Source organism: Carassius carassius, chromosome 27 (genome assembly GCF_963082965.1).
Source record: "Carassius carassius chromosome 27, fCarCar2.1, whole genome shotgun sequence".
Taxonomy (NCBI): domain Eukaryota; kingdom Metazoa; phylum Chordata; class Actinopteri; order Cypriniformes; family Cyprinidae; genus Carassius; species Carassius carassius.
In genome coordinates, this window is record NC_081781.1 from 17,142,823 (window position 1) to 17,167,682 (window position 24,860).

Consider the following 24,860-nt stretch of genomic DNA (forward strand, 5'->3'; position numbering starts at 1 on the left):
AAATAAATAAAAATGGAATTATATTTTTCTCTCTTGGCCATTACAAAATTTAAAAAAAGTCACATACTAGCTATGTGAGCGTTCGGGTGTGTGTGCTTGTTGCATTGTTGACACAGGTTAAAGCTCATGTTCTGGTGATGTGTTAGGCAAGAGTCAGGCATTAGCCATGGCACTAACATTAATGCACTAAAGGTAATCACTCCTCTGCTTAAACCTAAAGAACTCAGAGGAGAATTAGCAGGATCCACAGTATCAGTTAATCATTAGATCTGAGACTTACAACACTATACAGATTCAGACTTGTCACTGTTGCTCAAATATAATATGCCTAGTGTTGCATGTAGCTAATGGATTAACTAAGTAAAAGGAAGAAAGAAGAGTCAGCTAACAGGTCAATAAATGCAGGGCTACTGACATATGGTGGCAAATCTATATCTCAGAATTGAGACATAATATCTTGTAGTAAAAGACTCTTGGGAAAACACATATGTGTATCAAGTTAGCTAATGCTAATTTACAAGAGGAGCTTAACTACTTTAGGCCACCTAATGAAAAAGAAGTGTGCTTAATTGTGTTGAATGTGCATATGTACTTCACATTTTCAAAGTATTTTTTATAAAACTGTACTTGCAGACACTATAAGGTTAATTAAATAAGACCACTTAAGTACTTAGAGAGTACTAGGGCTGAAACGATTAACTCGATTACAAAAATTCCTCAAGGCAAAAACTCTGCCTCGAAGCCTCATTAAATTCCTATGACGCGCACTATACGCACAGGGATCTGATTCACACGGATCGTTGTTCATTGTTCAGTAAGCACACCATAGCACGTGATACATTTTGAATTTAGTTGGCGCGATGGCGGAGAGTAAAGATGTCCATAAACAGCAGAGAATGTCTAAAGTTTGGGATCATTACATTCTTAAAAAAGAAGAGAACAAGGTGCAATGTATCTACTGCAAAGTAGACCTTACATTCCACAGCAGTACGACTTCAATGATTCAGCATCTGAACCGAAAATATCCACTCCATGCTGTTTCACCAAGCTTCGCTGAAACAAGGTAACGTAGCCTAAGCCTATACATTGATGTTCGCTGATTTTAATCCCATACTGTATTCGTAACGATGTCGTGATGCGGTTTGACTAGATATGATGTTTAGCTATGATGTTTTTAAGTAGTAAACGTATTCATGTTCAGTTGCAAGAGACTAAAAAAAAGAACCCCTTCACACACACACACACACATGCACCCTCGTCTCTCTTATGTGCCAGTCAGACCAATCGCGGCAATGCATCACATATGCTTAAACTTTTATGTAGCCATGCAACAATAATTTCAGCATGCATCCACTGTATACACCGGGACGTGATGTTGTGACGCGATTTTTCAAACGGATGCTTCACTTTCTTTAAATAATTATTTCAATAATCTCTTGTTGTGCTTTAAACAAGTACACTTATTTTGATATGCTGAATAACATACTAAATTACAAGTAAATACTACATAGAAATAGTAAATCGGAAGTTTTATCATTTTAACTGTAATGTGTTATTCAACATCACATTTTAGAACATACTCAATTTCAGCTTATTATACAAGTTGAAATTTATAATATTGTAATAAAAGTTTCAAAAGAATTTTAGTTTACCATTATATTTTACAATTGACTATAATCAGCTCTTCCGGCAATACACAGACAATAGAAGTAATTATGAAAATATAGCAGCAAGCGGCAATTACGAGGCCAAGCACTACAGAAGCAAGCATCAGACCAACTGCAGCAATGAGTAATTAAAACCATTTTAAGATGATTTTAGTCAAAACGGCTGAAAAATCATAAATACAACCACTAGTAATATGATTAATTGGCTTATCACTTTTGACCAATAGGTAGCACTGTTATCAAATATATGTGGTGTGTTCTGTGTGAGATGACAACAGCAAATTTGGTGTCAATATGTCAAAGCTTTGCAGAGATACAGCCTCAGAATCATTTTGGCATTATGCCTCAATTTTGTAGTGGCGCTTTACAAAAACATCTATCCATTTTATTAACAAAAAACACAAAATCCTTAACTTTTTGCCAGCATGGTCTGAAGATGATTTGAGCCAATTTTGGAGAAAATCAGACCACCCGTCTAGGACAAGTTTGAAAAAGTAGGTTTTATGAACTATTAAAAATAGTGAAAAAATTTTGGAGTTCATTTGACTCAGCATGAGCCAAAGTAAAACTAGTTTTTCTTATGTACCTTACAGTCAAAAGTTATTAGCATAAACATGAGTGAAACTTTGTACAAGTGGTGGAGTTTGAGTAGAGAGAGTTTGAGTTAGAGACTCCAAACTTGCTGTGGTTAATGTTGAAATGGTGCTCTATCAGTGTGCCAAATTTCCCAACTTTCCCGCAAGCAGTTCTATGGGCTGCCATAGACTCAAGAGGGAAGAAGAAGCGGAAGAAGAAAAAGAACGCCAACGGATACAATAGGTGCCATCGCACCTTCGGTGCTTGGCCCCTAATTACATAGAAATATGTACTTACATCTTGCTAAAGTGGGTCAAATAAGGACTCTAAAGTGCATTTAAGAATATTATTTATGTAATAAGAATAAAGTCTCCTTTTAAAATTATCTTCTTTTTCACAAGGGCCTCCTATAACGGTTATTAGGAGTACTCCTATAAATGAGTATTCAGTTTCAGTTAGCACAGCACTTCAAAAACTATGCTAAAGCCAGTGAAAATGTAGGCAGAACTACCATCCTAACTAACTGTGAATTTCTCTTTTCTGAGCTGAGTAGCTCTGACTGTTTTAACTAAGCTTAGAAAGATCAGTACATTGTGAGGACTTCCTTCCTCTAGTCTGTTATTTTTGGTCAGCGCCAGGTCAATCTTCACAGGAAGACACTGATGAAGCGACACTGCAGACTTTCCTTAACAAACAAGAGTGATAAAAAGGGACTGGGAGGGAAAATATGACAGGAGTTATGTTTCAAAGCAGCATGATTATATCCCACAATTTCATTTTTTTTTTTTAAGCCCTCTAAGTCACTGAGATGGACTTCCTTTTAGACACTCATCTCTGCTGTGCCACCAGCTCATATCTCTACAGAGCAGTATGTCTGACTGACACAAACTTGAAGGGAAGATCAAGATGCCACTGACAGGTTTGTGGCACATGAGGAGGAGCTCATGCCAACTTCAAATCAATGCAGGCACTCTTTCACATGGTTACTCTATTGTGTGTGTATGAATTCACTGGATTTATTTCATCATGAGAACAGAAACAGATGGAGAGCCAGTGGCAGCTGTTGGAGGTACTTCTCTTATACCTGAAAACCAACTGTTCCAGCATGCCAGTGTCTGCAGGAATTGTGGGTTTATAGTGAAAAATGTAAAAGGTAAAGCATAGCAATCTCAATATTTAAAGAAAAATGTAGTAATTATCTAAAATGAAATACAAATATAGTGACCCCAACCATCAATAGTGGTTTTAAAAAGCTTCTGAAATCTATTAGGTTCTAAATTAATTTTCTTTCTTTTTTTCATCGTACGTCATGACCTCATACGTCATCATCCCCTGGAATTGTTTCCATTTGCAAACAGTGAGCACAAACTAGATTAAACTGATTATTACGTTTTAAATATGGTTATTTTTATTACAAAAACACATCGATTCGCTACAGGAGGCCTTTGTTCACCCCCTGGAGCCATGTGAGACACTATTTTTTTTAATGGATGGGCGCTTTTTATTTCACTTCTTTTGGACTGAAGCACTGCAACACAGCCATTAAACAGCTTGAAAGATCACAGACAATTTTTAATATAACTCCGAATGGATTCGTCTGAAAGAAGAAAGTCATATACACATAGGATGCCTTGAGAGTGAGTAATTTATGGCCTAAATTTAATTTTTGGGTGAACTAACCTTTTAAGCTTGTTTTTAGTATGTTTCTTATACATGTTGAAAATATTCCACATTGCTCAGTAAAGGATAGAAACAAAAGTAAAGAATAAGTATGTAAACTAGACAAACAATGATGTATATTTAAACACATAACATTTTGGAGGTTGGGGTCTCTTTTTTTCTTAGACCCAATTAAGTATAATTTACTTATGATGAACATTTATTGCCTTTTTTATTTTCTCATGTCAGTATTTTTATATGAAGAAAAAAAAAGTTTTAAGCATAATATGATGCCATTTGCTCCTCAAAGTACTAGAAAACAAGAGAAATATTCACATAAAGTGAATGTGAACAGTCTGGAGCAGTAGTTTTAAATTAAAATTAAACAATGTTGTTTAATCAATTTATTGTAGATTATCAGTGTATAAAAAGCAGTTTCTGAACTATACAAGCATTTTAAAATCATGACAGCAAGTGCTGAATCAGTGCTAATGAGGCGAATGTGTTCCCGCAAGGGGAAATAGATTCTTTTAATCTTGTTATGGTTCTTAGAAATTTCTGATGCCCATGTGATATTCTGCAAGCAGCAACACTTTCTGTATGTGTGTAAAGAAGAAAGTGAACTTGCATTCCAGTGTCCCTAATGAATCACGGTTCACTGAAGCGAAGACATTAAAAACAATGAACGACCTGTCTGTATACAACTCAAAAGGCTTTCTGATTTCTGATCTGGGGTACCATGAAAGACAACACAGTGGGGTCTCTCCAGTACACAACCTACACATCATATATCATTGCTCATTATATGCCTTAAATCAAATAATGTTGCCAGTAAGCCAAAGAAGCCATGCAAAGATACTGGTGAACTGTTTGTAGAGAAAAATATTTTATGAAATCAGGAGGAAATTATCAATATTTTTTATATAGTGAAAGACATAAGAATAACTACAATGCAAGCTAGCACATTGTAACAAGTAGTTGCAGTAATGTTTGCTCTTGCTCTGACTTATATGTTATCAAAAAGATGATGTATTCACATTAAATGCATTCTGTCAGAGGTTGTTTCATGTCTGTCTATTAAATTAATCATGTACAAATGGTATTGCTAAACTTTAATCCCAAATAGTATTATCATACGTCAAATGAGTAACAGTTACTATGTGGTCTCATCTAAAGAATCAAGTTTAATTCATGTTAATATCAACATCAAGAATGTGTTTAACAATGTGCTCTAAATGTGATCCAAAAGGCCAAGTATCACATCCTCTAAGAGATCATAGGATAGGCTGTCATTCAGAGAGAGATCCAGTCTGATTAGAGGGTTTTACTACAGGACTCTTAATTTAATTCACTTGTCAATGTCAGTCTGATGATTTAGATACACACAAAACAACTTCTACAAATCTTGTGTGACTCATGATGCCGCTATAATGAGAAATATGTTAAAGATACTAATTAGAGCTCATTTATATCAGTGCTTTAGTGTTGACATGCATAGGAAAGGAAATTGTAGAAAATGTTCCACATGTCCTTTTGTTTGGTTAATTAAAAGCAAAAAGCTTAGACTGCTGTTGAAGCACTTTTATTGTTTTTTTTTAATCCCCCTTATCACCTAATACCATTCCCACATTAGGCTTACTGTTTTATAGCTCATAATGAGGTTCTTTTTGGTATCCAATGATAACCTCTCCATCTTTCTGATACCCAAATGAAAGACTATTACATAATAGCACTTTCACTCAACAGTCTGCAGCATTAAGATACATCAAACACAGAAAAGCAGGCTTTTCTAACTGAAAAACAAAATAATTTTAAGAGACGTGCAAACCTGAAAAAGCTTCCCTATTTCATATAGTATTAGCATTACTTATCTCTTATATTTCTGTCTGGTTGTAAAGGCTAATTTTGGACTGGTGTTTTATAGAAATGGAGCTACAATGTCATTTCACTAAGTGAAAAAAAACAGACCACATGACAAAAGACTAATCTAAACAGCTGTCTGTCCTTCAGGTTTCTCTAGTAGCATAATGCCATATAACAGATTTTCGATCCAAGCCGATGAGTGTTCAAATGGCAATGTCAAGTATTGATCTCTATGCTGTAAAGGTTACTGTAAAGTGTCTGGTTTGAAAAAAAGCTGAGGCACAATGATATAATTACAAAGATAAAGATCCAGCAACTGAAGGGGAAACAGCAAGTTATACAACATCTCACTAACACTTTATTTTGCATTTGCAGTTTATTTTTTATGGTATGTATAATACTATAAATCATAGTAAGTAAAAGTAGTTTTTAGTAGTCAAAGTGTTTAAAATAGGTCAAAGTAGTCAAAAATAGGTCTCAGACATAAATTTAAAAACTAGATTTATGGAGAACAAATAGATTGCTTATTTTTGTGATATTGGATGAATATATTTAGCAGTTAATACATTAATAAATTTCATGAGCAGAATACAAATTATTATTGATTCAATAACACACTTAACTGTCACAAAGCAACTTGTAGAATCAAAAACACCTTTGATTCAGCTGGATCAGTCTCTAAATTAATAGACTTACTTTGTGAACCACAAATTATCAGCCTACTTTAGTCATGTCAGATTCGAAAACAACCAATAACTGTTACCCTTGATTTTTCACTTAAGCTAATTACTAATACTGACTGGTTTGTTATACACGTATGTAAGACATTATTTTATAATGTATGTACTATATATATATATTTTTTTTTACAAAACAATACAATATTGTGTATAAAACATTTTTACAGTGTGTAAACATATTTATTAGAATCAGTGATAATTTGTTTAATAATCATTTTAATACATAGAATCATGTGCAATCTCTAGTGTTGTGAAATAAATGCATATTATTATTTATTTTTTTTAATTGATCTGCTGAAACTTGAATTTTCTTCTTCTTTTTCTTCTTTTTCTTCCTCAAAATAATAATAAAAAAAAATCGAGAAGAATTAAATTCCTTACGATGTGCATCCTTAAATTCAATAAAGCTTGCACTCCAGACAGAGCCAGCCAGCAAGCCAAGGTAAGCTGATAACCAGGCCCCGGTCGACAGACAAGTTAAGCATCGAAGGATTTCAAAGTGTTTCATCTGAGACGATGTACATTAAAATCACTTTACCGGTGGAAGCAGTCTCCATGACAACAGGGAGCGGCTGCCGGTCGCTGGAAAACTGTTTCTCTTCACTTGATCCGTCCTCCCAGTCTCTCATCTGCCGCTCCTCTCCCAAGTCATCCCGCCGGGCGGCGGAGGTGCTCCCGAAGCGGTCGATCTTCTTAAAATCGTCCCCATACCAGCTGCTCTCCGAGTTTGCCTCTGGCTTCTCGGACATGTTTGCTCCTTCTGTCTGTGTGCGATGCTCTTCAGAGAGACGCGGTCACTGACTGAAGACAAGCAGGCAAAGCACCGTTCAGACGCTGGGGAACTATCAGAAGTAGTTTGGGCAGGCCCCGTGTTCCGGCGGAGACTCGAGCTGCTGGAAACGGCTTGTTTAGTTCTGCGTTTCGACGATGACGTCACCGTGTCTCGAGCTCATAGTGGCACGCAGCATTTAAACACACAAAGCTGGAGCTGGCCATAAAATAAGGCTTTCGGATAATAAAAGAATTGTTACAATCGTTTGAGCGAATAAACTCACTCTATAGATTGGATTCAGGTTAAATAAAAAAATAATTTCTATATTCATAAGTAGCTAAATCAAACACAACTGAATTTACTGGGTGGATCTGAGCATTTATCCTGAAAGTTACACTCGCTATTAGTGCGTGGTCATGGGTCTTATTATTAGTTTTTTAGGAAATGGTGTCATCTGGTGGTTTCAGAGGTAACTACAGAACTAATCTTTTCAGATTTTGTAGTTTAAAAAAAAATCATCTTTTAAAAAAAATCCTCTTTATATGGTATAAAGAAAACAACCCTATATGTACAACCGAGTTTTAAAGTCTTAAATAAATTAAATGGATACTTACAATAAAGAAACTCAGATAATTTTATTTACTCTTCTTTTATTCAGTTTATGTCTTTCATTGCCATCTAGTTGCTTAGTCCACAAACAGTGGGTTCACCATAATCCATACATTTTCTGTTATAGATATTACATACAGAAAGTATTTCATTTACTGTGCTGTTGGAATACAACCAATTTCTGCCTAATTTAAAAGATATTATAGCTTAATTAGATATTATTTAATTAGAAAACCGCTCTGTCTTCTATAGTGACAAATCTCAAATTATTGTGTAGTGAAATATGTGGCTATACTCAGATGTCATTTCTCCTGATTGGAAATTATCCATTGCTTTTTAGAGAAATTTAAATTTTTCTTAATTTTTGTTATCATGTAAATATAGTTCTTCATTGTGACACATTGCATTTTACAGACAGCTACTCACAGTTGATGGCTCTTGTCTTTTCTATTATTAGTACAGTGCAGATTTCACTTATGAAAGATGTCTGAAATCTGAAGAAAAGAAATGAAAGCTACTGTAGCGTGGTCACAAATGAATGGAAAACCAGGATAGAAGAAATGACAGCAGCAATAGAATGCTCTGCACTCAGTCTAGCATGCAGTGACCTTCCTCTCCATCTCTTCTGAGCAAATCATAAGTGGATGGTGTATTACTCTGCCCTTGGACCATTATGGCCTCTTCACTTGTTTCATGCCATTAAATGCCCCTATTTAAACTAAACTATTTATTATAACTGCTCTTTCACTGATGAATTCAATTATTTATTTATTTTTGCATTGTGTTTCATTAATCCAGAACCACTTGACCACTCAACATAAAATTAAAATTATGAAGAAAAGAAATGACGATCCTTTGTATCTGACTAAACTATTATTAAAACTAGAGCATTTAATGATGTGGCATTTCATATTGGGTGGTATTGTTTTATATTTATTCATAATTATTCACTATAAAAAAAATAGTTTCTCAATTATTATTATTAGAAGAGTTATTTAATTCAATATTAGTCCAAAAATAAAAAAATAGCATATAAAAACTTATTTCATATAAAGCATACAATAATTAATTCAAATTTTACTTTTATTTATTTTATAGGTGTATTCATATTTCATATAAAAAAAATTTTTTTGTTTGTTTGATTTTTTTGTTTGTTTAATTAATTATTACATTTAGATATCATGCATTCCACATAATTTATTATTAGAATGATAATTATTATATGTATTAATTAATAATCACTTCAATTATTAAATAATAATCTTTATTGCATTTAGTAGTTACCACCACATTGTCACTAGGTGGCATCAGCTACCCTTTGAAAAATAATCGTTATAAGGCGCTCATGATCAGTGTAATCAAAATAATAATTACTAAAAATAGTAAATAAATAAAAATACTTAGTTTTCTCTCACTTCCCTCCTGTGCATGGATAATGAGCTATTCAGTGTAATGGAATATATGTGTACATTACATCTATTAAGTATAAAGAAGAAACATTAAAAAAGGAAAGTTAGCTAATTGAGTTTGTTAAGTTAGTTAATTGAGTTGATTGCTGTGATAGTGTATAGAGGACATTTTAATGTGTTTGTTTTCCACTACAAGTTTGCAATAAGATTACAATATGGTGTTTTAGTAGTTATTAACAAAAATATGTATTTGGTAAAATTCTGATCTACTCACTGATCTACTTACAATCATAAAAAATATTTCTTTTTTATGAGAAAAACAAAAACAAAACATGCACACTGCTCTTGATGTTAAAGTGAGAATTCCTGTCATAAATAGTAAATAAATTGAATTATAAGTAAAATGTAATTTTACATTAAAATGTACATATCCTACTAAAAGCATTATAGTAAAATTTGTGTGTGGTTCATGACATAAACTTTTACTTTTGATACTTTTGCAACCACAGTACTGTCCACCAGAAAAAGAAACGCAATTTAAGATATTGTCAGAGAAGAACAAAGAGAGTTAATCCAAATAATTTATTGTTTTGTTGTTATCATCTTCATATAGAAATAAATTCAGTTGCTGTCAACAGCAAGGTCAGCTGCACTGCTCAATGCACAAACCATCTGAACTCTCTGTGTCAGATTAGAATTACAGCAAATAAGCAAGTGTAAAAATTAGGCCATGGATTTGTGTGTGCCATTTCTCTCTGCCTGTACTACAGCAGAGCTCAGATGGTATTGATAATCCACAGTGTCTTTAGATTGTAATCCCTTGCTGGAATTGAGGACACTGGAAATGACTTTTACACAGGACTAAGACCAAAAATGATCTTATATCATTAAGTCTACTAGATCTAATATTGTAGCTGTTCATTTGGGTGATTTCCAGTTGGTCGGTCTCGTCAGGGTTCAACAACAAAAAGAGCTTAGATGTCTCCTTTTGTTGTTTAAACGGCATGCATTGTGGAGCAATAGTGAGAGGTCATGTGAAGATTGAATATGGAACATTAATCTCTAATCTTAATGGTAGTTTTGCAATGGCAAAACACTTAAAAATAATTGTTTTTTTTTAAAACACTGATCATGGATTTTTGTATTTTTAATAAAATAAAGCATCTTATTACATGTTGGTCCTAAATACAGACTGAACAATTGTTTGTTGTGAATTTATGAGGAGCAAAAAGACAGACATTTTAATAATAAATAATAATAATACACTGTAAAAACATGGTCATGAGACAGAGAAAGTGTGTCATATTTGTCTCACAAAAAACAACTATCTATTGAAAGCTTTTCAAGGCATAAACGGATAGCAATGTGGCTCCTTTGTCCTTGAGAAAAGGTGGAGAGGAGAAAAGATGAAAGGGAGAGATTGGCAATAACATTTCAATTACTGCTTGGCAAAGAACAAGGCAACAGCCCAACACAGGTGCACTTTTCATGATCTCAATGAAAAGATTGGGAGCTTGGAAGAATAAGACTCAACAGGCAAATAAAATGTGTATATTAACTAAAGAGAAATACTGACTGTACTGTAAATGACCCCCAAGGACTTCAGTATTAATATTATATTGCAGTGTCCATTTGTTTTTTTTTCTAGGCCAATGTTTGTATAACAGTTTCTTCAGGTGTTACCCTGTTTGTATGATCTCCTGAGACAGAAGATGTATTTAAAGAGTGATGACAGTAAACTGTGACTCATTTGCTTAGCCTCACACATTGCCACTTTCACTGCAGCTGTTGTTGTTATTGCTTTAGACAACAGGGTCCAAATACACTGTCTGGAATTTGGAAAGAGTCGTCATTGTTGTGGCACATTGTTCTGGATACTTCACCTGTGGTTGGCAATTTGGTAGGCAGTCTGACAATTCAGTGGTAGGTGTTCACATATCTGTTTCTGAGTCATTCATCCAAATTATTCTACCTTCATACTTGTTTCATATCTGACATGCTTCACATGGTCAGAGAATCAAGAAGAGTGGCATTTTTATAGCATATTCCAGTGGATCTTTACTGGTCGGCTGCAACCGAAAAATGTGTTGCAGCAGGTCTGTTCTGATAAAATGCAGCTAATTAAGATAGCAACAAAAATATTTTTGTGCAGTGAATTATTGGCTGCCAAGAGCAAGAAACATGGAATTCAATGGATGTTTAGAAACCAATTTTTCCCCACTTTTACTGTTTAGCCTATATCATATTAATAATTTTGAATATTGTTGGGATTACACAAGTTATGGTCAAAGGAACTACTATGATTACTATGATACTATGAAAGTGCACTTTGTTTCATTTTTGGTATTGCAAACAATTTTGGTGTGTTGATGTACAATGTAAAAGACTGGCCTGAAGCAAAACCAGTTAAGAACCACTGCATTATTCTAGCCATAAAAAAATTCAGCATTGAAAAGGTCTGGTATAAATTTAGGGAAATATTTGTTTCAGTATATCTTGGAAACAGTGCAATTCAGCATCACAATAGCAATCTAATGGGAGGTTACCTCATTCAGGTCTATAATGCTTTTGACATTTAGAGCAAGAAACTACTTACCCTAAGTGCACATCACATTATGAGCAACACACTTAAGTCACCCTGCAGACAGCATATATTTAATGTATAAGAAGCTTTTAATATGGACTTACATTAATGATTAACCTCCGGTTATTGGCATTACAGTAAGTGCAGGCTTGTATAGGCCTATATCATGATACAAATGCATTGTGACACTTACAGACACTATGCATTCTGTATTCATGGGTGGTCAAATGGCACGGTAACATTAAAACTATCACTTTACTGTTTAGTTCTTTTTCTTTTTTATTTTATTATATTATTATTATTTTAAGGTCTATGGTAACAACTGGTCGAGGTTATGGTGATTGCTATGTGCTCTGGGCGTTTTGAAGATCATACGTCACGTTTTCAAAAGTCATAATAAGTCAAATGTTTAAATGTATTTTAAAAAAATGCCATTGTTTCTGTCGGGTACAAACATAAACATATAAAGATTATACGCCATTTGCAGAAAAACTTCTAAGCACAGCCGAATGAACGGCTAGCGTTTCACTGCTGTTTGTAACATAATGGTCTCTCATTCTCATCAATGGATCTATTTCCAGCCCTCAGTTGCGTGGCAGTGATGATGTAATAGCGAGAGCTGAACGCGCACTATCCCCTGCAGCATCCGGGTCCCAAACTCCATCCGCGCGGAGAGAGGTGTTCTGAGCGCGAGGCTCCGTTAGCCCCCCCTCGGGAAAACAACAAAAAAACGGAGCCAGAAGTGCTCCACCGCTCAGCTGCGGACTGCCTTAACGGGCTCATGTGATGCATTTCATATGTTTATATATATATTTTTCGTAATCGATTTCTGGCAGTTTTGATGTTAGTTTGCTTGCTAATTCACTAGCCATCGATTGATGGGTGTTTTGACTGTGGACGCTGGTTTATAGTATTTGCTATCTGGCCCAGCTTAAGGCTCTTAACCGCGGCTTTGGCGCCTCTGAGTTTCTTCCTCCAGCAAAGACCACGAAGAAGCTGGGTAAGTGATATTATGTCAGTCTGACGTACATTAAATATAGGAGCTAGCCTCTAAATGCTATCTGGCTGTGCAGCATTTCGTATATGCTGATAAGGGCAGTGGCTTCATAAGTAAACACATCGCTGTTGCTTAAACGTCACATAGGTTTGGTCATTTTGCTGCATTAGCGTCTAAAAGTCTTTTTTTTTTTTAAGTGAAGCTAAAATCTAAACAAAAGTAGGTTTGTAGGGAAACAAGTTTACTTCGTTGACGTAATAACATAAACATTTATCTAAACAGTTTACTTGCTACTGGAAGCCTGCTGCACCTGTGGCTTATCGTATAAATCGTCATAACATATCCAACAGATGTGTCAGTATGTTGTCATTTTGTCAGTGTTGAGTGAATGAGAGTCACGTATGTCATGATGGAGCACCTCTACTCACTTTGTTTTGTGGTTGTGTTTGTGTCAGAGCAAAATAAGAAGAATGGGTGCGTTCTTAGACAAGCCAAAGATGGAGAAGCACAATGCTCACGGGGAGGGGAACAGCCTGCGCTACGGACTCAGCAGCATGCAGGGCTGGCGTGTGGAGATGGAGGACGCACACACAGCTGTGATAGGGCTGCCTTACAGCCTCAGCCTGTGGTCTTTCTTTGCCGTCTACGATGGACATGCAGGCTCTCAGGTTGCTCGTTACTGCTGTGAGCATCTGCTGGAACACATCACCAGCAACCCGGACTTCAGGGCAGGCTGCTCAGGGGGTGTGGACTCAATTAATGCTGAGCCCTCCGTGGAGAGTGTGAAATGTGGAATCCGCACAGGTTTCCTGCAGATCGACGAGCACATGCGGGCCATGTCCGAGCGCAAACACGGGGCGGACCGCAGTGGATCCACGGCGGTGGGTGTGATGATTTCCCCTCATCATTTTTATTTCATCAATTGTGGGGACTCCAGAGCCTTGCTGAGCCGCAAGGGTCGCGTTCACTTCTTCACCCAGGACCACAAGCCCAGTAACCCCCTGGAAAAGGAGAGAATCCAGAACGCAGGTGGTTCTGTTATGATCCAGAGGGTCAACGGCTCCCTCGCTGTCTCCCGTGCTCTTGGCGACTTCGACTACAAGTGCGTTCATGGGAAAGGCCCCACTGAGCAGCTGGTGTCCCCGGAGCCAGAAGTGTATGAGATCGAACGCTCTGAGGCTGAGGATGAATTTGTGGTGCTGGCCTGTGATGGCATTTGGGACGTCATGGCCAACGAAGAACTGTGTGATTTTGTGCGTTCACGCTTGGAAGTGACAGAGGACCTGGAGAGAGTGTGTAATGAGATTGTGGATACATGTTTGTACAAGGTAAGGTCAATTCGAGTTGGATGCTAATGGGTAATTTTTACTTGCATTTGTTAATTCGATCAAAAATGCATTAAAATGCTATTGCTAAAACTATTCATACATAAAATTACTTAAATCCATTATTATGGACGTGCTTTTAATTTCTAAATTTAAATTAATTTTAGAAAAAGAGGTATTAATTAATTGAATACAATGGTCTCTGATTTTAAAATAGAGAGGGAAAAGTCTCTTTATTTAAAAAAAAATTGAAAAGAAAATTTAAAGTTGTTAGGCGTAATTTTTTTATTATCATTTCTCAAGGAAAAATCCTGCTTCACTGCTTATTAATATTTGAAAGACTTTTGTCCACCAAAACAAAGTCATGTGGTGCAGCTAACATGAAGGAGCATACAGAGGGGAAAAAACAACAAAAAGGAAATTATATCAGACCCCTGTTGACTCTCATGATTGTGTTTCTTTAAAAATTTCAGAAACATTGACCTGTTTATGTCAAGACAAACATTGTTCACATTATTAAATGTCATGTGGTGTGACTCTCCAAAAATGTGATGAGATATTAAGTAATTGATAATTTGTAAATAGTATTGTTTACTTTGTAATATCATAAAATGTTATATAAATGTGTACTTTTTACTTGATGGTTATGACATTTTAGAGGTGGTTCCAACATTGTAATCTGTTATTAATCTAACTTGAGCATGCTTTCTGTGTTTATTTGTTTCTCAACAGGGTAGCCGAGACAACATGAGTGTGGTGCTGATATGTTTTCCTGGTGCCCCAAAAATCAACCCAGAAACCGTGAAGCGAGAGGTGGAGTTAGATAAGTACCTGCAGAACAGAGAGGGTGGAGCATGTAAAAAAACGAGTAAATAAAATATATTATTAAGGATGAGAGAGAGTTATAGAAAGTGAGCATTCTTATGAGAGTTTCTTAGATGGCAGTTTACACTTGCCAATGAAGTATACGTTACAGTTAATGAAAAATGTCCAATTAACGAATCCCCATATTGGAGAGGAAAGACTCATTGGTACTGTATTAGCAGTTAGGTTAGGCCTATTCGGGAACAAATTTAACCAGAGAGAAATACCACAGTGTGAATTTATTTGAGCTTATATTGATATTTAGAGGCCTTTAATTATTTATTGCCAGTATTGAAAAGAACTTACACAATTTAGAGGTAACCTGTAGCTTTACCAGAGGTTTTATTGTAGTGCATCTGAGAATCCTCTCCTCCAGCACATATAACTTAGTGTATTATTAGCTACTAAGTGATGGTGAGTAAGTGCAATTGTAGATTAGGAAAAAGGAATGATGAAAACCCAACATTTGGCTCTGCACTTTTTCATTAAACGCTGCTAAACTTTAAGGCATCTTCTATTAATAAGAGAGTGACCAAATTTGAGATCTTAGTTAGAATACAATATGGTTTTTTTTTTCCGAACAGAATTAATACAGAGTGTAGTTTTGCGTTCTGTTTGTGACTGTGTGTTCTTCAGATAGTTGTATTCATCCACTTGTACAAGCATGTGTTTAAGTCTGGCACCCGTTTCGTTTGCATCTTTCTGAAAAGTCGTTTTAAATGAGAGTGAATGTCAGGCCTCCACTGCTGATTACCTGAAATTGTAGCTGACACTACTGTACGTGGCCTGATGGTGCAGTTTTGTCTACAGCAGTGGCCGTGAGCATTTTAATCTGCATGATTCCTGTTCTGTAATATGGAACATTGTTGCCTTAGACCTAATTTACAGTAACTACCTTGATTAGAATCGATTAGTTAGCAAGTTAGTATTTAGTTTGATTAGTTAGTACCTCAACCGCTTGGATGAGTAAAATCCATTGGACACATGGTACTGAAAGCATGCACTGTACCGATAGCACGATAAGTTGTGTACACCTCCTGCATGTAGGCTACATTAAGAAAAAAACAGGGATAGATCTTATTTCAAATTAAGTTGGTCTGACAGAAGTTTTATACTTTGTACAGTATACATTTGTAACCCCTGAAAAACAGCTTCCAAGTGAATTGAACACAGAATTTGAAAGATTGTGTCAATGTTTTACAATCCTCTACAAGTTGTTAACTGCGTGTTGCCTCAAACAGACACTTTGTAAGTTTTATGGTTTGTTTGTAACTATTAAGAAAAACTAATTTAGTTAGGAAATTCTTGGTGCAGAGAGTGGGATTCAGCCTGCCTGCACTTTTTGAGATATAGATCCTTGTTGGTACAATGATTGAACATTTATAGTAAAAGGTACACCGCTTTTGTGTCTGTAAAACCCAACAGGAATTAGCTTTTTGTCCTTCTCTACCTAAGATTTTGGAAGCCTTTCATTTAATTTTTGAACCCTTTAGACTTGTCCTAACATGGCGTGACTCGACAGGATTTTAGCAACAAGCAATTTGTCTAATGTTTAATTTATAGTTCACCTAAAAATTTTAATCATTTACGGTCCAAACTCATAGAAACCCATTGAAAACTTTGGATCTCATTAACTTTCATAATGTGGACAAAAACACCTGGCATTTTTTAAATGTTTTCTTTTTTTTTTACGTAGAAGAACATTTAAAACATAACTTTGAGGTTTGGAGGAAATTACCATTTTCATTTTTGGGAGAACTATCCCTTTTAAATGAGGCGTGCAATCAATCACAAAACCTGGTCAATCAGAACAGCTCCCACTGTTTCAGAATGTGTGAATTTGTTCTGCCTAGTCCATGTTTTAAGTTTAATAGATATGAAGTTGATATACTTGAGCAGTACTTAAAGGGATAGTTCACCCAAAAATGAAAATTACCCCTTGATTTACTCAGCCTCATGCCAAGTGTATATGAGTTTCTTCTTTCAGACAAAATCAGAGTTATATTAAAAAATGTCCTGGCTCTTTCAAGCTTTATAATGGCAGAGAATGGGCCAATGTAAGTCCAATAATGTGTGTCCGTCCATCATAAAAAGTGCTTCACATGGCTCCGGGGGTTAATAAAGGCCTTCTGAAGTGAATCGATATGTTTGTGTAGGGAAAATATCAATATTTAAAACTTTATAAACTGTAATCTCTTGCTTCTGTTAACTGTTGTATGTGTGTTCACGAGAGAGTGGTAGAAGCACAGTGGAGAGAGCAAAACAAAACTGGTCACGAAAGACAAAATTAGGATTTGTAAAGAGAAATGTCAGAGGATTTCGATATAAACCAAGAGTGGTCTAGATTTCCTTTGCTGTAATCAAAGCTTTGTTTTTGCAGGACTAGCATGTTCTCCCTGGTGCTCACATTATGCCTATGCCTCCTAAGTCTTGCACTGGAATGCCACTCTCTCGTGTATCTATGACCACGTATGACAGTTAGTGCAAGCTATAGATTATGGTTTACAGAGTTTTAAATATAGAAATTTTTCTTACACATGCATTGGTCGCTTCAGGGCCTTTATAAACCCACTCTGGAGCTATGTGAAGCACTTTTTTATAATGGATGAATGCGAAACTTCAAAATCTCAACCCCCATTCACTTCCATTTTAAATTTGGGAAGAGGTTGGATGTGTTTTTAATATAACTCTGTATTTTTAATAAATGGCTTTATTTGTCTGAAAGAACAAAGTCAAGTACAGCTAGGATGGCTTGAGGGTGAGTAAATCATTGGGTAATACACATTTTTGGGTGAATTATCCCTTTAAATCTAGTCAATTTTCAGTGTGGAGCTGTGGACAGGTCTACCAGTGCACCACAACAGAAAAAGAACAAAATTTACTTTCGGTTTATCGAGTCGCACCTTGTTACAGTAACTTATTTTTTGCCTACATTAGTTAACCATGGGGATCTCTGTTTAGCAAAATTTCCCTTACAACACAAAGATCCCACGCGTTCTTCACGTGTTTGTATTACCAAGAGATATATTTTAGCTTTAAGATGTGTTTAACTGAATGAAAAAGTGTGCCTGCTCTAAGAGAGAACTTGATTGTAGGTCATTCCTGTGCCATATCGGTATAATTTTGCTTGGGTTTGTTATTGTAGCTCCTCACTGTTTGACATAGCTTGGTAATCCACTGTTTATTAAATTAGCCTTAATTATTTTCTTCCATAATGGCACATCTGAGATCTGTACGTTTTGATGAGGCATGTTTGTATACCTACAAAGAGTGACAAGGTTCTTCTGGGAGAGCCTTTAATTGTGCCTGCCAGTGAGTCTATGGCCAGTTGTAGCATTCAAATTAACTTTCAAATTCATTTAAAGTGATTTTGTTTGTTTTGTAACATTATTCTTCTCGAGCATAATTTTAGCTTGTGCATTCAGTAGCACATTTGGCCCCTTAACAGCAAGCGCCATGCAAGTGATTTTAAACCATTCACTTGAGATTATTGCTGCACAAAGCACAACCCAAACCCCTAATGAGTCAAGCATGGGGTGGAAATATTGCCTTACAGAAAAATTAAACAGGCATTAAATGGGCCATATAGTATTGTAGGAGATTGCCTTGATTTCTAGCACTGTAGCACCATCAAACTGAGATGTACAGGGAAAGAAAATGTCAACTTCAAGTCTGTCCTTCTACAAAGTTCATTGGATTTCGAGTAAAGCAACCAACTGCAAATAAAACACATCTTTGTGACATTGAATAACTTAAAAGAAAAAAAAAATCTTCTGGAGTATGAATCAAAAGGGCAAACAGCCCATTTACTGTCATATACTTGCGCTGTGTTGTGCGGTTGGTCCCTGTGTGTCACTTCTGTCTTTACCTCTCAGGTCCAAACTGACAAACAACAGAGGACACTATTTATTTGAATTATTTATTGTCTTTATACTGTAGTATTTTATCTTTTTTGATTGAAACTGTCCATGCATTCCATTTTCTTTAGCCAAATAAGCACTACTAATGCAATGAAAATCTTATGTTCTTTTCTCCTTGTATTTTTTGTTATAGATCTGTGTCATAAATAGTCTGTGTAAACTGAAAGCTATGTGAGCTCAAATGTATCATGTCTTGGGTTCCTCTACAAAAAGTAGTTTCTTCACATGTTGTTCACGCTTTTCACTATTCTGTCAGAGTAGATCGGTCCAAGGTTGATGATGTGTAAGGGTTACAATCTATGATCGGTCCTTTCTTAACCTAGCAGACTGTTTGTGTCTGTGTTTGTTCAATTTTACCTCTCAGAAGGTAACAGTTTTATAAAGCTCATTTTGAAAGATTTTTCAACTACAATTTCATAGAAAAGTATTTCAGTATTAGTGGGTGAGCACCCAATATTTTCTTTCTTTAGTTTTTATTTTTGTACATTAGCACCCAGGTATTAGCAATGTAGACAAACTGTGATCTTGTCATTATTGGCTGTCAAAGATGAATCAAATAAAATTATTTATTGAAACGCTGAATTTGTGAGGTGTTTTTTTTTTTTAATTTAAAAAATTTACATTTAAAAAATATCTGCAGCTGTGGTTGCCAGATGTTTACCTTAAACAACAATATAACAACATTTAAAGATTTACCAATTTACAAACCCGATTCCAAAAAAGTTGGGACACTGTATAAATTGTGAATGAAAATAGAATGCAATGATGTAGAAGTTTCGAATTTCAATATTTTATTCAGAATACAACATAGGTGACATATCAAATGTTTAAACTGTGAAAATGTATGATTTTAAGGGAACAATAAGTTGATTTTAAATTTCATGGCATCAACACATCTCAAAAAAGTTGGGACAAGGCCATGTTTACCACTGTGTGGCATCCCCTCTTCTTTTTATAACAGTCTGCAAACTTCTGGGGACTGAGGAGACAAGTTGGTCAAGTTTAGGAATAGGAATGTTGTCCCAATCTTGTCTAATACAGGCTTCTAGTTGTTCAGCTGTCTTAGGTCTTCTTTGTCGCATCTTCCTCTTTATGATGCACCAAATGTTTTCTGTGGGTGAAATATCTGGACTGCAGGCTGGCCATTTCAGTACCCGGATCCTTCTTCTACGCAGCTATGTTGTAATTGATGCAGTATGTGGTCTGGCATTGTCATGTTGGAAAATGCAAGGTCTTCCCTGAAAGAGACGATGTCTGGTTGGGAGCATATGTTGTTCTAGAACTTGGATATACCTTTCAGCATTGATGGTGCCTTTCCAGATGTGTAAGCTGCCCATGCCACATGCACTCATGCAACCCCATACCATCAGAGATGCAGGCTTCTGAACTGAGCGCTGATAACAACTTGGGTTGTCCTTGTCCTCTTTAGTCTGTATGACATGGCGTCCCAGTTTTCCAAAAAGAACTTTTGGTTCGTCTGACCACAGAACAGTTTTCCACTTTGCCACAGTCCATTTTAAATGAGCCTTGGCCCAGAGAAAACACCTGGGATTCTGGATCATGTTAAGATATGGCTTCTTTTTTGACCTATAGAGTTTTAGCCGGCAACGGTGAATGGCACGGTGGATTGTGTTCACGACAATGTTTTCTGGAAGTATTCCTGAGCCCATGTTGTGATTTCCATTACAGTAGCATTTCTGTATGTGATGCAGTGCCGTCTAAGGGCATCCAGTATGGTTTTCCGGCTTTGACCTTTTACGCACAGAGATTGTTCCAGATTTTCTGAATCTTTGGATGATATTATGCACTGTAGATGATGATAACTTCAAACTCTTTGCAATTTTTCTCTGAGAAACTCCTTTCTGATATTGCTCCACTATTTTTCGCCGCAGCATTGGGGGAATTGGTGATCCTCTGCCCATCTTGACTTCTGAGAGACACTGCCACTCTGAGAGGCTCTTTTTATACCCAATCATGTTACCAATTGACCTAATAAGTTGTAAATTGGTCCTCCAGCTGTTCCTTATATGTACATTTAACTTTTCCAGCCTCTTATTACTAACTGTCCCAATTTTTTTGAAATGTGTAGCTCTCATGAAATCCAAAATGAGCCAATTTTGGCATGACATTTCAAAATGTCTCACTTTCAACATTTGATATGTTATCTATATTATATTGTGAATAAAATATACGTTTCTGAGTTTGGTAAATTATTCCATTTCTTTTTTTACCTACAATTTGTACAGTGTCCCAACTTTTTTGGAATCGGGTTTGTAATAAAAATTTTCAATAAAAGATTACACTATTCACTGAAATTAGCATTTTAATATACTAACAGCCACCTTAACAACACAGGTGGGTAAAAGTAAAGCCACATGATGAATCAGAGTTCATCACAAAGCTTTTACACAAGTTGAGCTAATAAAAGGTGGGCAGTGTCATACAATCACAAAGCACCATCATGGTAACACACATGACCTTAAAATACTACAATAAACATTAACAACAGAAGATGTAACATAAAATGTACATAACTGATTGAAAAAAAAGACATCAAATGTGTTCTGAGAATGTCAATTAGGTTTTGAATCATTTTTATTTTTCACTTCTAAAAACTACATTTAACAGGATTTTTCAGTAAAATTACATTACAGTAAATGTCATTCGATCAGATTTTCAACATGTAGCTATATTGAAGGAACTTACCATTTTTTAGTCTTTTACCATTAAAATTACATTTTCAAGTCATTTTTAAAGACCAACAAAATCTGAATGAAAACATGCTTTATTTTTGGCATAGAGAATGAGTCATGGCGGATGTTTAATAGGCTTCCTGCAGTGAAGAAGCAGTGACTCACATATTGGCTGCTGTTGTTTTTGGCACTCTTCAGCATGTCAGTATCTTTTCCAGCTTACCTAGTTTTGTTAAATGTGTTCCAGTATAAGTGCTGAAATAATGCCTCAGAAATCTCTCAGCTGGAGGACTGTTTGGGTGACAGGTCTTCTTTCGTGTGTGGTCTCTAACGCCGCCATTCGACTTTTTCCTCTTGTAATAGAAAATCTTACAGCATATCTTTACCTTACTTTTTCATTGCCTCTCCATACTTCTCTTTTCCCCTTTAAATACTGACCTGACTAATATTTTGAGATGGAAGCCCTGTTATCTCGGCTTATAAAATTTACTCAGGGGATTGACATTTTCCATATTACCTTTTTTCTAGATGCTTGTTTCAGAAAAATTTTTTTTTTATAATTATTATTAAAAATTATATTATTATTAAAAAATATTTTACCATTTATGTGTTGTTGTGGGAGGCCTATAATGCAGAAATAAATGAGTTTTAACATATTTTAGTATGTTTTTAGTGAAATGTAATATTACAAGTTGGGACTTTGGGGTAGCAGAATTTCAGTGAACAAATCTAATGATCTAAGGGTTCATTTGCAGGGTATAATTACTGCTTATGTAGCCACATAACAGCAGCCTATATATGCATACACAAATAATCACGTCATGTTTTTGTGAATATTATATTTATTATAAAAAAAATTGATTCGAAACTATTTACTGGTATTTACAATGTCTAGCTCTGTTCATAGCCATGTTTTATCCCCATAGTCTCGTAATGAGTTTATAAATGCTCCTTTCTTTTGAAAACTGTACTCATTGGTGTTCGATGTCAGAGCCTTGAACATATCTTCTGACACAAGCCTTCAGAAGTACTCCAGTGGTGTATGATGGGAGACTGCGTCATTAGTGATATCCTAATCAGAGGAATTAATGTAGACACAGATAAAATCATTTTTCAGACAGCTTTACCTGTTACAGCGCGTGCTCTGTGTTCTTGAATGGAGCATTCTTTTGTTGCCTGATTTTGTTTGCATGACGTTCACATTATCATCATGGGCCAACAAAAATGGGTGGCCATTTTCTTTTTCCAGTTCACAGGCATCTTTATATTACTTTTTTATCATTTGTATCAGAGTCCATCTCAAAGTCTTTGTTCCCATTTTGGAGGGCATCAGTGACATCATGTACATTATAAAATGATGACCCTACCTGTCTAGTAGCTTTCTGAAATGGGGGGAAAAAAAGGGGGGGGGGAACACTGAATATTTTCAAGGCTAAATTATACCCAATTATATAATTATACCCAAAATATAACCCAATCACACATAGCTTATAGTGCTCTACTTATTATTATAATAGCACGTATAACCCCTACATTCCAAAACATTGTCACCTGGCCCTCATGTATCAAGCACACTTTTGAGCAAACAAGTTAGCCCCAGAAAAGAAAACAGAACCAGTTAAAGTATATTTTAACATTTGACAAATAATTTAAAATTCTCAAAGAAATCATTTATTTTTCAATTCATCTTGAACTTATAATTAACTGTAATAATCATTTAATTTGGAATAAAACTCAAAATGTAAACAAATCTTATATTTTGTCACTGACAAAAAAATGGTCAAAAAGTATGTTGCTAACAAATTAGAAGTCCAATTCATGCATTTAATGTGTAAGGTGCACAGGCAAATTTTGCTACCACTCTAGACCAATTTTGTAAAATTAGTACATTGACTTAAGCTCAAAATCTAGTTTAATCAAAGTATTTAACAGTACATTAATATCTGCATATATATATACAATACAATAATGGGCCTTACAAGGTTAAGGAGAATATTAACCAAGAATTTATGAATTGGCATGAAAATATCAGCTCTGGTGAAATGAATGAAGACTGTTTGCCCTAACCCATTTGCATTGAATCGATCAAGTGAAGTCTTTTACGTTGTTAAGATTTCAAATAAATGCTGTTCTTTTGAAAATTATTTTTATCAAAGAATCCTGTTGAATCAGGAGGAATTGGAGGAATCCTGTTGCAATTGAATCCTCCAATTTTCCACAATTGATTTTGACATTGATAACAATTTTAATATTATCGTTAATGTGTATTATAAATATTAATAAATCTCATCAAATAAGCATGATTTCGAATGGATCATATGAAACTGAAGACTGAAGGAATGGCTGCTCAAAATTTGGCAGCACAGGTATAAATTACCTACATTTCAAGTTTTTTAAAATAGAAACACTAATTTCAGTTGTAATATTTCACAATATTACTGTTTTTAATTGAAATTTTTAACTATCTTCCCTAAGATACTTATCTATTTATTTTTAAATATAAACCTTAAATGGCAGTGTGTATATTCTTTCATGTTCTCTCCCAATCAGCCGTGCAATAGAGCTAACATTGAGGATGGCTCAGCTTGCTATGAGTCATAACTCACTATTTGCTGAAAAGGTCAAGATCAACGAGTCTTCACAGTGAGGTGAGTTTTATATTCCTTGTAACAATTCTTATGTATAACCGGGATTTTTTGATTAAAGTGTTGTTAAGGTTATTTACATATTTAAAAATTACTGTGCCATAATGATTGTTTAGCTATTGATTTTTGCATCAACTTGAGGGAAACATTTATTAATTAATAATATAAAGCAAAAAAAATCTATCTTTTTCCATCCAATGTCTAACACCTCTTTACAACCACTTCACAACTTCAATGTGACATGCTCACAGCCACATGACAAGAGGTCAAGCATTATTTCTGGCAAATGGTTACACAAGGCTTTGGAACTTAAACAAATCAAGCTTGCATACCATTAGTAACAATCTCCAGCAAACCAGAGATGCCATTTACTCTAACTGTACTGACACTTGGTGATTTGGCCAAATGCAATGTACTGTAGATCCTTTTTTCTATTTGTATTATCAAATTCTATTCACTACTCAAACCTGAAATCAGCACCTTGAGATACATAAAATGTAAATAATTTAAAGCTATAATGCTATTTTTTCATAAATA

General features: G+C 35.3%; 2 protein-coding genes across 2 annotated transcripts in view; one reads left to right on the forward strand and one right to left on the reverse strand.

The window, feature by feature from the left end:
* rtn1b (reticulon 1b) overlaps positions 1–7,582 on the reverse strand; it is a 38,117-nt gene extending 30,535 nt beyond the window's left edge. The window contains exon 1 of the mRNA XM_059512987.1: positions 7,044–7,582. Coding sequence (XP_059368970.1) covers positions 7,044–7,254 — 211 coding nt within the window. The 5' untranslated portion in view covers positions 7,255–7,582. The remainder of the gene's footprint in view (positions 1–7,043) is intronic.
* A 4,925-nt stretch (positions 7,583–12,507) lies between these two features.
* On the forward strand, positions 12,508–15,571 carry ppm1ab (protein phosphatase, Mg2+/Mn2+ dependent, 1Ab). The gene is made up of 3 exons (XM_059512989.1): positions 12,508–12,879; positions 13,332–14,204; positions 14,934–15,571. The coding sequence occupies exons 2-3, from the start codon at positions 13,347–13,349 to the stop codon at positions 15,075–15,077; spliced, it is 1,002 nt and encodes a 333-aa protein (XP_059368972.1). The 5' UTR covers positions 12,508–12,879; positions 13,332–13,346; the 3' UTR covers positions 15,078–15,571.
* Positions 15,572–24,860: the final 9,289 nt, after the last annotated feature.